This window comes from Eretmochelys imbricata, chromosome 17 (assembly GCF_965152235.1).
Source record: "Eretmochelys imbricata isolate rEreImb1 chromosome 17, rEreImb1.hap1, whole genome shotgun sequence".
Lineage (NCBI taxonomy): Eukaryota > Metazoa > Chordata > Testudines > Cheloniidae > Eretmochelys > Eretmochelys imbricata.
The window spans coordinates 1,475,248-1,487,518 of record NC_135588.1 but is presented as its reverse complement, the minus strand read 5'-3'; the positions used below and the strand labels follow the sequence as shown (position 1 = coordinate 1,487,518).

The window sequence follows — 12,271 nt, the reverse complement described above, 5'->3', positions numbered from 1 at the left end:
TCTCTAAGATACTAATATTGGGGGATTGGTCCTTTTCCAAAAACAAGCTACCACACATCTGGCTGCTAGTAGTACCTGTATTATTGATCGGTCCTTCCAAGTCACTGACAAACCTTTGGACTATTACCTAATTGTACCACTGTGGGTTCTGAGGGTAGCCAAATTTTAGTTATTTGTTATAATGAGTGGAATTTTTAATGTTTTTTGAAAACTAGCTATTTGTAACTACAAATATCCAAGCAACAGAATACGAAGGAAACACTTAGCAGTGCTCAGCAACTCAGGGTATTATTTGGGGATCCATCCCCACCAATGGCGGTACCCTACTGCGCAGTGATGAAGTGCCATGGGATCCTTTGGGATGAAAGGTGGACAGAGAGGTCGCATGAAGCTCCTGCAGGGGAGAGTGCAAAGGTCTCCGCAGCAAGTTTTAAACACCTAGAGTCTCTGGAACCAAAGGTTCAAACCAGAACAAGCGCAACTCAACTCTGTATCCAAAGATAAGGTCAGTAACACAGGGTTAATCTGTGGGTCCCTTAGGGTAATGCCTTAAAACAGTGGCTCTCAACCTTTCCAGACTACTGTATCCCTTTCAGGAGTCTGATTTGTCTTGCTTATCCCCAAGTTTCACCTCACTTAAAAACTACTTGCTTACAAAATCAGACAAAAAACATAAAAAAGTCTCACAGCCACACTATTACTGAAAATTGGCTGAGTTTCTCGTTTTCACCATATCATTATAAAATAAATTAATTGGAATATAACTATTGTAGTTACACTGCAGAGTACAGTATATAGAGCAGTATAAACAAATTGTCGTCTGTATGAAATTTTTGTTTGTACTGAGTTTGCTAGTGCTTTCTACGTAGCCTGTTGTAAAACTTGGCAAATATCTAGAGGAGCTGATGTACCCCCTGGAAGACCTCTGAGTACGCTGGTTGAGAACCACTGCCTTAAAAGACAGAACCTCTCTGCTAATGTTAAAGACCACAAGGCCCTTTTTGGAAGGGGAGAGGTTTGTCCCCGAGTTGTTGTTTCCCGTTCCCTTTTGGGTCGGGTGACATCCATCCACAGCACCGCTGGTACCCTACTGCGCAGTGATGAAGTGCCCTGGCATCCTTTGGAATGAAAGGTGGACAGAGAGGTCGCATGAAGCTGATGCAGAAGCCTTCATTGCTGCTTACAGCCATGACTCAGATTTTGTTGCCCAGTACCTGGAAATCAGGTTCTCTCAGCTCCATGTGCAGCAGGCGGAGAAGCATGCAGGCCTCTAACCCAGGGAAAGGTGAGTCACCATTGCAGCTCCGGGTGCCTTTTCATTTCCCCACCAAACACCCCAATACACCCCAGCGTTTCCCCCCGGGGCGAAGAGCTGCTGCAGTCCCATCTTTGCAGCATTCCCAGGGCTACCAGTGTGTGGTGGCCATTCGTACAGAGACCCAACGCTGCCGATGGCCACACGCGGGCTGTGGGAACGGGGTAGCCGAGGAGGGTGACGGGGCGCGCGCGGAGAGCGTGCTGAGGTGGGGGAAGGGGGTAGCAGAGATGGTGGAAAGACGGGACAGTGAGGAGGAAAGGGAAGAGGGGGGCGGGGGGGGGCGATAGGAAAGGGAAGAGGGCGGCGGGGGAGGAGAGGGCGGCGGGGGGGATAGCAAAGGGAGGGGGCAGGAGGGGGGCGGCGATAGGAAAGGGAAGGGGGCGGCGATAGGAAAGGGAAGGGGGCGGCGATAGGAAAGGGAAGGGGCAGGAGGGGGGGCGGCGATAGGAAAGGGAAGGGGGGGGGCGGCGGGGGGGCGATAGGAAAGGGAAGAAGGCGGCGGGGAGGAGAGGGCGGTGGGGGGGAATAGCAAAGGGAGGGAGCAGGAGGGGGGTGGCGAAAGGGAAGGGAAGAGGGCGGCGGGGGGGGGAGAGGGCGGCGGGGGGATAGCAAAGGGAAGAGGGCGGCGGGGGAGGAGAGGGCGGCGGGGGGATAGCAAAGGGAAGAGGGCGGCGGGGGAGGAGAGGGCGGCGGGGGGGGGCGATAGGAAAGGGAGGGGGCAGAGGGGAGGAGAGGGCGGCGGGGGGGCGATAGCAAAGGGAAGAGGGCGGCGGGGGAGGAGAGGGTGGCGGGGGGGGCGGCGATAGGAAAGGGAAGAGGGCGGCGGGGGAGCGATACGAAAGGGAGGGGGCAGGGAGGATGAGGGCGGCGGGGGAGATAGCAAAGGGAGGGAGCAGGAGGGGGGCGGCGAAAGGGAAGGGAAGGGGGCGGCGGGGGAGGAGAGGGCGGCGGGGAAGATAGCAAAGGGAGGGAGCAGGAGGGGGGCGGCGATAGGAAAGGGAAGAGGGCGGCGGGGAGGAGAGGGCGGTGGGGGGGATAGCAAAGGGAGGAGACAGGAGGGGGACGGCGATAGGAAAGGGAAGAGGGCGGCGGGGGGGCGATAGGAAAGGGAAGGGGCAGCGGGGGAGGAGAGGGTGGCGGGGGGGCGGCGATAGGAAAGGGAAGAGGGCGGCGGGGGGGGCGATAGGAAAGGGAGGGGGCAGAGGGGAGGAGAGGGCGGCGGGGGGATAGCAAAGGGAAGAGGGCGGCGGGGGAGGAGAGGGCGGCGGGGGGGGCGGCGATAGGAAAGGGAAGAGGGCGGCGGGGGAGCGATACAAAAGGGAGGGGGCAGAGGGGAGGAGAGGGCGGCGGGGGAGATAGCAAAGGGAGGGAGCAGGAGGGGGGCGGCGAAAGGGAAGGGAAGGGGGCGGCGGGGGAGGAGAGGGTGGTGGGGGGATAGCAAAGGGAGGGAGCAGGAGGGGAGCGGCGATAGGAAAGGGAAGAGGGCGGCGGGGGGGGCGATAGGAAAGGGGAAGGGGGCGGCGGGGGAGGAGAGGGCGGCGGGGGGGAGAGGGTGGCGGGGGGCGGCGATAGAAAAGGGAAGAGGGCGGCGGGGGGGGGCGATAGGAAAGGGAGGGGGCAGAGGGGAGGAGAGTGCGGCGGGGGGGCGATAGGAAAGGGAGCGGGCGGCGGGGGAGGAGGAGGGCGGCGGGGGGGGCGATAGGAAAGGGAAGGGGGCGGCGGGGGGGGCGATAGGAAAGGGAAGGGGGCGGCGGGGGGGCGATAGGAAAGGGAAGGGGGCGGCGGGGGGGCGATAGGAAAGGGAAGGGGGCGGCGGGGGGGGCGATAGGAAAGGGAAGGGGGCGGCGGGGGGGGCGATAGGAAAGGGAAGGGGGGCGGCGGGGGGGGCGATAGGAAAGGGAAGGGGGCGGCGGGGGGAGGAGAGGGTGGCGGGGGGGGCGGCGATAGGAAAGGGAAGGGGGCAGCAGGGGAGGAGAGGGTGGCGGGGGGGGGCGGCGATAGGAAAGGGAAGAGGGCGGCGGGGGGGCGATAGGAAAGGGAAGGGGGCGGCGGGGGGGGGAGAGGGCGGCGGGGGGGCGATAGGAAAGGGAAGGGGGCGGCGATAGGAAAGGGAAGGGGGCGGCGGGGGAGGAGAGGGCGGCGGGGGGGCGATAGGAAAGGGAAGGGGGCGGCGGGGGGGAGAGGGCGGCGGGGGGCGGCGATAGGAAAGGGAAGAGGGCAGCGGGGGGGCGATAGGAAAGGGAAGAGGGCGGCGGGGGGGGGCGATAGGAAAGGGAAGGGGGCGGCGGGGGGGGCGATAGGAAAGGGAAGGGGGCGGCGGGGGGGGCGATAGGAAAGGGAAGGGGGCGGCGGGGGGGGGCGATAGGAAAGGGAAGGGGGCGGCGGGGGGGGCGATAGGAAAGGGAAGGGGGCGGCGGGGGGGGCGATAGGAAAGGGAAGGGGGCGGCGGGGGGGAAGGGGGCGGCGGGGGGGCGGCGATAGGAAAGGGAAGAGGGCGGCGGGGGGGCGATAGGAAAGGGAAGAGGGCGGCGGGGGGGGCGATAGGAAAGGGAAGAGGGCGGCGGGGGGGGCGATAGGAAAGGGAAGAGGGCGGCGGGGGGGGCGATAGGAAAGGGAAGGGGGCGGCGGGGGAGGAGAGGGTGGCGGGGGGGGGCGGCGATAGGAAAGGGAAGGGGGTGGCGGGGGAGGCGATAGGAAAGGGAGGGAGCAGAGGGGAGGAGAGGGCGGCGGGGGGGGCGATAGGAAAGGGAAGGAGGCGGCGGGGGAGGAGAGGGCGGCGGAGAAGAGGGCGGCGGGGGGGGCGATAGGAAAGGGAAGGGGGCGGCGGGGGAGAAGAGGGTGGCGGCGGGGGGGCGATAGGAAAGGGAAGAGGGCGGCGGGGGGGGGAGAGGGCGGCGGGGGGGGCGGCGATAGGAAAGGGAAGAGGGCGGCGGGGGGGGCGGCGATAGGAAAGGGAAGAGGGCGGCGGGGGGGGCGGCGATAGGAAAGGGAAGAGGGCGGCGGGTGGGGGCGGCGATAGGAAAGGGAAGAGGGCGGCGGGGGGGGCGGCGATAGGAAAGGGAAGAGGGCGGCGGGGGGGGCGGCGATAGGAAAGGGAAGAGGGCGGCGGGGGGGGCGGCGATAGGAAAGGGAAGAGGGCGGCGGGGGGGCGATAGGAAAGGGAAGAGGGCGGCGGGGGAGGAGAGGATGGCGGGGGGGGCGGCGATAGGAAAGGGAAGAGGGCGGCGGGGGGGGCGATAGGAAAGGGAGGGGCAGAGGGGAGGAGAGTGCGGCGGGGGGCGATAGGAAAGGGAGGGGGCAGAGGGGGAGGAGAGGGCGGCGGGGGGGGCGGCGATAGGAAAGGGAAGAGGGCGGCGGGGGGGGCGATAGGAAAGGGAGGGGGCAGAGGGGAGGAGAGTGCGGCGGGGGGGCGATAGGAAAGGGAGGGGGCAGAGGGGGAGGAGAGGGCGGCGGGGGGGCGGCGATAGGAAAGGGAAGGGGCGGCGGGGGGGGGCGATAGGAAAGGGAAGAGGGCAGCGGGGGGGGCGATAGGATAGGGAGGGGGCAGAGGGGAGGAGAGGGCGGCGGGGGGGGCGATAGGATAGGGAGGGGGCAGAGGGGAGGAGAGGGCGGCGGGGGGGGCGATAGGATAGGGAGGGGGCAGAGGGGAGGAGAGGGCGGCGGGGGGGGCGATAGGATAGGGAGGGGGCAGAGGGGAGGAGAGGGCGGCGGGGGGGGCGGCGATAGGATAGGGAGGGGGCAGAGGGGAGGAGAGGGCGGCGGGGGGGGGCGGCGATAGAAAAGGGAAGAGGGCGGCGGGGGAGCGATAGGATAAGGGAGGGGGCAGAGGGGAGGAGAGGGCGGCGGGGGGGCGATAGGATAGGGAGGGGGCAGAGGGGGAGGAGAGGGCGGCGGGGGGGCGATAGGAAAGGGAGGGGGCAGAGGGGAGGAGAGTGCGGCGGGGGGGCGATAGGAAAGGGAGGGGGCAGAGGGGGAGGAGAGGGCGGCGGGGGGGGCGGCGATAGGAAAGGGAAGGGGGCGGCGGGGGGGGGCGATAGGAAAGGGAAGAGGGCGGCGGGGGGGGCGATAGGATAGGGAGGGGGCAGAGGGGAGGAGAGGGCGGCGGGGGGGGCGATAGGATAGGGAGGGGGCAGAGGGGAGGAGAGGGCGGCGGGGGGGGGCGATAGGATAGGGAGGGGGCAGAGGGGAGGAGAGGGCGGCGGGGGGGGCGGCGATAGAAAAGGGAAGAGGGCGGCGGGGGGCGATAGGATAGGGAGGGGGCAGAGGGGAGGAGAGGGCGGCGGGGGGGGCGATAGGATAGGGAGGGGGCAGAGGGGAGGAGAGGGCGGCGGGGGGGCGATAGGATAGGGAGGGGGCAGAGGGGAGGAGAGGGCGGCGGGGGGGGCGGCGATAGAAAAGGGAAGAGGGCGGCGGGGGGGCGATAGGATAGGGTGGGGGGCAGAGGGGAGGAGAGGGCGGCGGGGGGGCGATAGGAAAGGGAGGGGGGCGGCGGGGGGGGCGATAGGAAAGGGAAGGGGGCGGCGGGGGGGCGATAGGAAAGGGAAGGGGGCGGCGGGGGGGGCGATAGGAAAGGGAAGGGGGCGGCGGGGGGGCGATAGGAAAGGGAAGGGGGCGGCGGGGGGGGGGCGATAGGAAAGGGAAGGGGGCGGCGGGGGGGGGCGATAGGAAAGGGAGGGGGCAGAGGGGAGGAGAGGGCGGCGGGGGGGGCGATAGGAAAGGGAAGGGGGCGGCGGGGGGGGCGATAGGAAAGGGAGGGGGCAGAGGGGAGGAGAGGGCGGCGGGGGGGGCGATAGGAAAGCGAGGGGGCAGAGGGGAGGAGAGGGCGGCGGGGGGGGGCGATAGGAAAGGGAAGGGGGCGGCGGGGGGGGCGATAGGAAAGGGAGGGGGCAGAGGGGAGGAGAGGGCGGCGGGGGGGCGATAGGAAAGCGAGCGGGGGCGGCGGGGGGCATGGGGCGGCGGCCCAGGAGGACCCTCCCCATCGCCCGCCGCTGCCCGGCCGCGCAGTGACGCCCGCGAGCGACGGGGGCCCGGCCCCCAGGCCAGAGCCCCGGCCAGCGCCCGCACGCCCGGCCTCGGGAGGGCCGGCGCCCGGACTTACCCGCTGGGCTCCGAGACTCTCGCCGCCGCCGCCGCTCAGGGCCGAAAGGAAAATGGAGGCCGCCGCTGCGGCGGAGATAGGTGGGAGCAGAAGAGCCGCGACCTCCGGGCGCTCAGAGCGTCACTCGGAATGCTTCCGCTTCCGGCCCACAGACGCACTTCCTGTCTCTCTAGGCGCGGAGAGTGCAGGGGAACGACAGGCTCCGAGGACACTGCTCTATGGTTCCGCTTGGGTGGGTTTCCGGTTCCGGTAGAGAGGATGCGGCGGTGGCGAGTCCCGGGGCCCCGGCTCCTGATGCTGGTGGTGGGCCTGGGCGCGGCAGCGGGCTCCGAGCCCGGCCTGGTCACCTGCGGCTCCGTAGTGAAGCTGCTCAACGTCCGCCACAACGTCCGGCTCCACTCGCACGACGTGCGCTACGGATCCGGTAACGGGCCGGGCCGGGCCCCCACCCGGAATCCCCTCTCCCCGGTCCCCTGGCCTGGCTCCCGCCCCCGGGAACCCGCGCCCCCCCCCAGCCCCAATCGCCTGGCCTGGCTCCCGCCCCCGGGAACCCGCGCCCCCCCAGCCCCAATCGCCTGGCCTGGCTCCCGCCCCCGGGAACCCGCGCCCCCCCAGCCCCAATCGCCTGGCCTGGCCTGGCCTGGCTCCCGCCCCAATCGCCTGGCCTGGCTCCCGCCCCCGGGAACCCGCGCCCCCCCCCCCGCCCCAATCGCCTGGCCTGGCCTGGCCTGGCCTGGCTCCCGCCCCAATCGCCTGGCCTAGCTCCCGCCCCCGGGAACCCCCGCCCCAATCGCCTGGCTCCCGCCCCCCGCCCCAATCGCCTGGCCTGGCTCCCGCCCCCGGGAATCCCCGCTCCCCCCCCAGCCCCAATCGCCTGGCCTGGCTCCCGCCCCCGGGAATCCCCGCCCCCCCCCCAGCCCCAATCGCCTGGCCTGGCTCCCGCCCCCGGGAATCCCCGCCCCCCCCCCCAGCCCCAATCGCCTGGCCTGGCTCCCGCCCCCGGGAATCCCCGCCCCCCCCCCCCAGCCCCAATCGCCTGGCCTGGCTCCCGCCCCCGGGAATCCCCGCCCCCCCCCCCCACCCCAATCGCCTGGCCTGGCTCCCGCCCCCGGGAACCCCTGCCCCGCCCCAGCTCCAATCGCCTGGCCTGGCTTCCACCCACCCCAACCCTGGTCACCTGGCTTGGCTCCCACATCTGGACTGGGACCTGCCTCCATGGACTGAAGCGCTTTCTCGCCTGTTCTCTTCCCATCCCTTCCTTATTGCTACATATTGTCCCAAGTTTGGTCTGGAACTGAGTCCCTTGCCTGGTCTCCCATCCCAGAAATCTACAGTTTTGGTACAGAAACTGTTCTCCCCCATCCACCCTGTGACATCATCTGCATCTGTGGCAGGCTTCTGGGAGCCTTGTTACCCCCAAAGTTCTTTTGAAGGCTGGGTATGTTGTCTCCTCTGGCGCAACTTGGGGTCCCTGCCCGCCTTGTACTCTGGCTGCACGTGGGCAGTTTTTGTGGCTCCCAAAAGCCTTTGGAAGGAAGGTACTCCTGTTTCTGGTTTGCCTGCTGCTGTACAGCATGCTCGCTGGATCGGTGCGTAGTGATCGATCTATCGCGTCTTGTCTAGACACGATAAATCGATCCCTGAACACGCTCCCTATCGACTCCGGCACTCCAGCTCCTGAGAGGCGGAAGCGGAGTCGACGGGGGGGGAGCGGCAGCCATCGACTCGCCACCGTCCTCACGGCCAGGTAAGTCGACCTACGATACGCAACTTCAACTACGCGAATAGCGTACCTGAGGTCGGCGTATCTTAGGTCGACCGCCCCCGTGTAGACCAGGGCTTTAAGGGACCCAGCAGGTCAAAATATTTTGTTGAACTAAAACTGCCTGACGGGCAAATTCCTGCTCTTGCTGAAGTCTGTCTGCAGCCTTCCGGAGTGTTTCTTGCCTTCTGCAGTAGTTAAGAATTAGTGGGCAGGTTGCACACTCTCTGACTTCTTTTCTGTTCACGCAGGTAGCGGGCAGCAGTCAGTGACGGGCGTCTCTGCTGTGGATGACAGTAACAGTTACTGGAGGGTTCGGGGAAAGACATCCACGGTCTGCGAGAGGGGGACTCCTGTGAAATGTGGGCAGTCCATCCGGCTGACCCACATCAACACAGGGCGAAACCTGCACAGCCATCACTTCACATCGCCTCTCTCAGGGAACCAGGTAATCCCTGGAGTTAGAGTTGTGTGGAGACAGCTGCGGGAATGGCTCCCACTTATTTCCTTCCTCTGTGGGGAGGTCTATAGTATAGCATCAGCCTTGGCACCCTTCTCTGCTCACTGAGTGGTCAGTACTTCATTGAGGGGGTTGGACAGGATAAATCTTGACCTGTCTGCTTGAGAACTGGGCTTTTGCTTCCCTGAGACAGTGACACTGGCTACCCTGTTCTGTGCGCCTGAGAGAGGAGAAAGGTGTTGTGTGAATGACTGCAGCAGGGAGAGACTTGTCTATAAGTCACTGCCAAGAAAAGGCAAGTCCTTGTAGGTCCCTGCCCCCTTTTCCAGTGGGAAGCTGTTCTCTGTGTGAGTCCTGCAAATCTGACACGATGTGATTCCTCAGGAGGAGGGGGACATGGAGGTATGCTCCTTAATTCTGGTCCAAAGGCCCAAATCCCTGCTCAGTGCTCATGATTGGAGGATTCATCTTCAGGCTAATATATAACCTGTACCAAGAATATAATCATTCCATGTTCTAGCTCTTCTCTCTGTGGCTCACTCTGTCTCCCCGGGAAGTTTTCAGAGGCCCATTTAAATGGTGTTTCCTTCTGCTGCTCTTGCAGGAAGTCAGCGCGTTTGGGGAGGATGGCGAGGGAGACTACCTGGATGACTGGACTGTTCTGTGCAGTGGGACCTACTGGGTGCAGGATGGCGAGGTACGGTTCAAGCACTCATCTACTGACATGCTCCTGTCTGTGACTGGGGAGCAGTATGGGCGACCTATCCATGGCCAAAAGGAAGTCCATGGCATGTCCTATTCCAACCAGAACAACAACTGGAAGGTGATGGAGGGGATCTTCATGAAACCCAGTGAGTTGTTGAAGACTGACTCCTATCATGCTGAGCTTTGATGGACTGCGCTGGGGCTCCTCAATACCTCTACCACACAGTGTTCAGCTCCTGAAGGAACCAGTCTGTCTCTAAATTCTTCTGGAGAGAGACTATTCCTGCACTGGTTGGCACAGGCCAAGGAGCAGAGCCCTTGGCCTCCTGGTTATTCTTGTGTGTCTAATTCTCTGTATTATTTAGGGCCCTGTCTTTTGCAGGATCCTACTGCAGTTGGTTTTCTCCCCGCAGTGGGGCTAAGAGAAACTCTCCCTCCACAGGAAAAGCAGGAAGGGACTTTTAATGATTTGTGTTTATCATCTTGTACTGAGTCTGTTCTCAATGTAACGACCCTGAGCGTCTACCACATTGACATCCTCCTGCTGCCCCTGTAAACTCCATATTGCTGACATTCAGGCACAGATGTGCCCTGGGGGAGAGAGCTGCTGACTAGGACTGGGCTCATAAAAGAATTCAATTGTCAAAGAGTGGGTGATACTTTATCTTGCTCCCATTCGTATTTGCTTACCGACTGAATTACTCCAACAGGCGTGGAAATCAGCAGCACCTCCCAGGGGGCGGGCAAGTGTCACCACACCCCCACTGATAAGACACATCCACGATGCCGCCCCCCCCCCCCACTGATAAGACACCCCCACGTCGCCACACCCCCACTGATAAGTGGCACAGATTAAAAAATAACGGATCAGCCAGCAAACTAATAGCGCTTGGGAACTAAAAAAGCCCCAGACCACTTGTGTCATCATCTGAGCATGAGCAGAGGCATGGTCAGCTGTTGCTGGCAAGAGCCAGGGTACAAGATGAGGAGAACGATAGTTAGTTGTGTTTAAACCAGTAAATAGCAATTGTCTGTTCTGCCTGCTCATCCAAAAGGGAATGAAAATGTTCTGTTGATAATCCCAGGTAGGAGAGCGTAACTGTCTTGTGCAGGCGTGACCACGGCTCCCATGTCTGAACACAGGGACGGAGGGTGTCCGGGGCTGCTTGTCTCTGAAGGCTTAAGGGGGGGAGACTCCCAACAGCTTCTGGGATTTCAAAGTCTGACCATGCCTTCCTCAGGGCTTTCCAGCCTGTACAGGTCAGAGGCAGCTCAGCACCAGTTGGGGAGGGGCTGTTGTGTTGCTTAGGCAGATCCCGCGCTGCCACCAATGCCCAGGCCCCCACAATGGCAAGCCTTATTGGGTAGATGAGCTATGCCTAGGTGATCCACAGCCCATGCTGCAGAGGAAGGTGAAAACTACTGTCAGTCTGACCTGGGGGAAATTCCTTCTCCACCTCAGATCCGTTCCCTTGTCTCTAAAGAATTCATGCTTCTGGTGAACCGCTGGGTGGGCTTGTCCCAGCTGGAGCTAAGGGTGAGCCAGAGCGTGGGTTTGTGCTGAAGTCTTGCCACTGCCGAAGGACCTGGTGTGCGGGGGAAGAATTCTCTGTGTCCTGAACTAGCCTTTCCCCTTTCCCTATGGGACGGACACTCACCTTGCTGCAGGCTTGGGTGGGGCTTGGTTTCTGCTTTTTCAAGCAGGCTCCCTCTGGCTTCTGCCTGTGCATGAGTAGAGGGCTGGGCCCAGGGAGCTGCAGAGATGTACGAAAATAAAAGAACTGCTTTGGCCATGACCCTGTAACTCCCCACAGCATCACCCACCCTTTCAGGTGGGAGGTGGGGGACTCAGATACCCCAGGGAAGTGTGCCTCAAATGGACAGACACATTCTTAATTAAAACAGTCCAGCTCTATTGCTGTCAATTGCATTTTGGGGTGACTTTGGATAAACAGCTCCTGAGTTGCTGGTTCAGATGCCTCCTGGAGCAGTAGAAACGGCAAGGTATTCCCTTTGGATGGTGATTTCTTGGCTTGTGTGTAGGTCTTAGAGCAGTTCCTAATGCACGGGTGTCCACAGAATAAATCCACCTCCTCCAGTTTGAACTGACTTCTCAGGGCAATCCCTGCAGAGGCCCAGAGGTGAATGAGGCAGGGACACTGACCAACCCTCCTACCCCACCAATGCTTCCTCCAGCAAAGGGCCGAGGCTGACGGGATGGTGGGAGTGCATGGAAGGGGAATTGCCCTGCTGTTCCCTAGCCTGTTCTTGTAGAAACGAATGGAAGCCGCCTGGCTGCAGGGCTGTTGATCCCTCACCTTTCATCAGCCACTCAATTCACTAAGCCATGCCCCAAGCCTGGCTGTGGGGCTGGAGTTCTAGGGTGGGAGAAGTGCAGGCTGCTGCCACCTGCTGTATTATTCTTTGTCCTTTCTAGCCCCAGGCCCTTCTGTCATTTCTCCAAGAAGCATTAGTTTGTGTTGGCTCCCCTGCACCCTGCCTCCATTAACAACCAGCTGTGATTTCATCAGGGAAAGGAGAGATGGGAAGGTTGGGGGCAGGATGCTGCTCTAATCCCTCTTGCTTCAGTTACACAGAGTGCTGCAGACCACTTCCCTGGAGCTTTTCAAGCTGCTTCCATGGTGTGGAAAGCACTGTTTGCGAACAGCTCTTCACCGAGTCCTCAAAGGCTGCTGTTGATATTCCCAGGGCATTACCACTGTCCCATCCTGTTAGCAGGGTGTTGCTCACTTGGTCCTGTCTGCACTGTAAACTCAGTTGGCATTCTGAACTATTCTGATGCAGAACTTGACTAGACACCAGAGAGGGAATGGAGTGATACTCTACGCCAGTTCTCTCCCCTCTCAGCTCCAGCCAAACTCCCTGTCCTCTCCTGTTCCAAGTAAAGGCAGTTATATAACAGAGTGC

At 62.7% G+C, this 12,271-nt stretch overlaps 2 protein-coding genes across 3 annotated transcripts in view; one reads left to right on the top strand and one right to left on the bottom strand.

The window, feature by feature from the left end:
* SUPT6H (SPT6 homolog, histone chaperone and transcription elongation factor) overlaps nt 1-6,524 on the bottom strand; it is a 43,978-nt gene extending 37,454 nt beyond the window's left edge. Inside the window, exon 1 of one of the 2 annotated variants that reach the window (XM_077836331.1) lies at nt 6,417-6,524. The gene's annotated coding sequence lies outside the window, so the exon portion shown is untranslated. The remainder of the gene's footprint in view (nt 1-6,416) is intronic. The other variant, XM_077836332.1, reaches the window with a different exon arrangement.
* A 21-nt stretch (nt 6,525-6,545) lies between these two features.
* SDF2 (stromal cell derived factor 2) lies at nt 6,546-9,990 on the top strand. The gene is made up of 3 exons (XM_077836851.1): nt 6,546-6,840; nt 8,430-8,626; nt 9,243-9,990. The coding sequence occupies exons 1-3, from the start codon at nt 6,546-6,548 to the stop codon at nt 9,528-9,530; spliced, it is 780 nt and encodes a 259-aa protein (XP_077692977.1). The 3' UTR covers nt 9,531-9,990.
* The last annotated feature ends 2,281 nt before the right edge of the window (nt 9,991-12,271 follow it).

Coding starts and splice junctions, on each gene's coding strand:
- SDF2 (XM_077836851.1), top strand. CDS start 6,546: ATGCTTCCGCTTCCGGCCCACAGACGCACTTCCTGTCTCTCTAGGCGC. Junction 6,841..8,429: donor CGACGTGCGCTACGGATCCG/GTAACGGGCCGG, acceptor CTGTTCACGCAG/GTAGCGGGCAGCAGTCAGTG. Junction 8,627..9,242: donor CGCCTCTCTCAGGGAACCAG/GTAATCCCTGGA, acceptor CTGCTCTTGCAG/GAAGTCAGCGCGTTTGGGGA.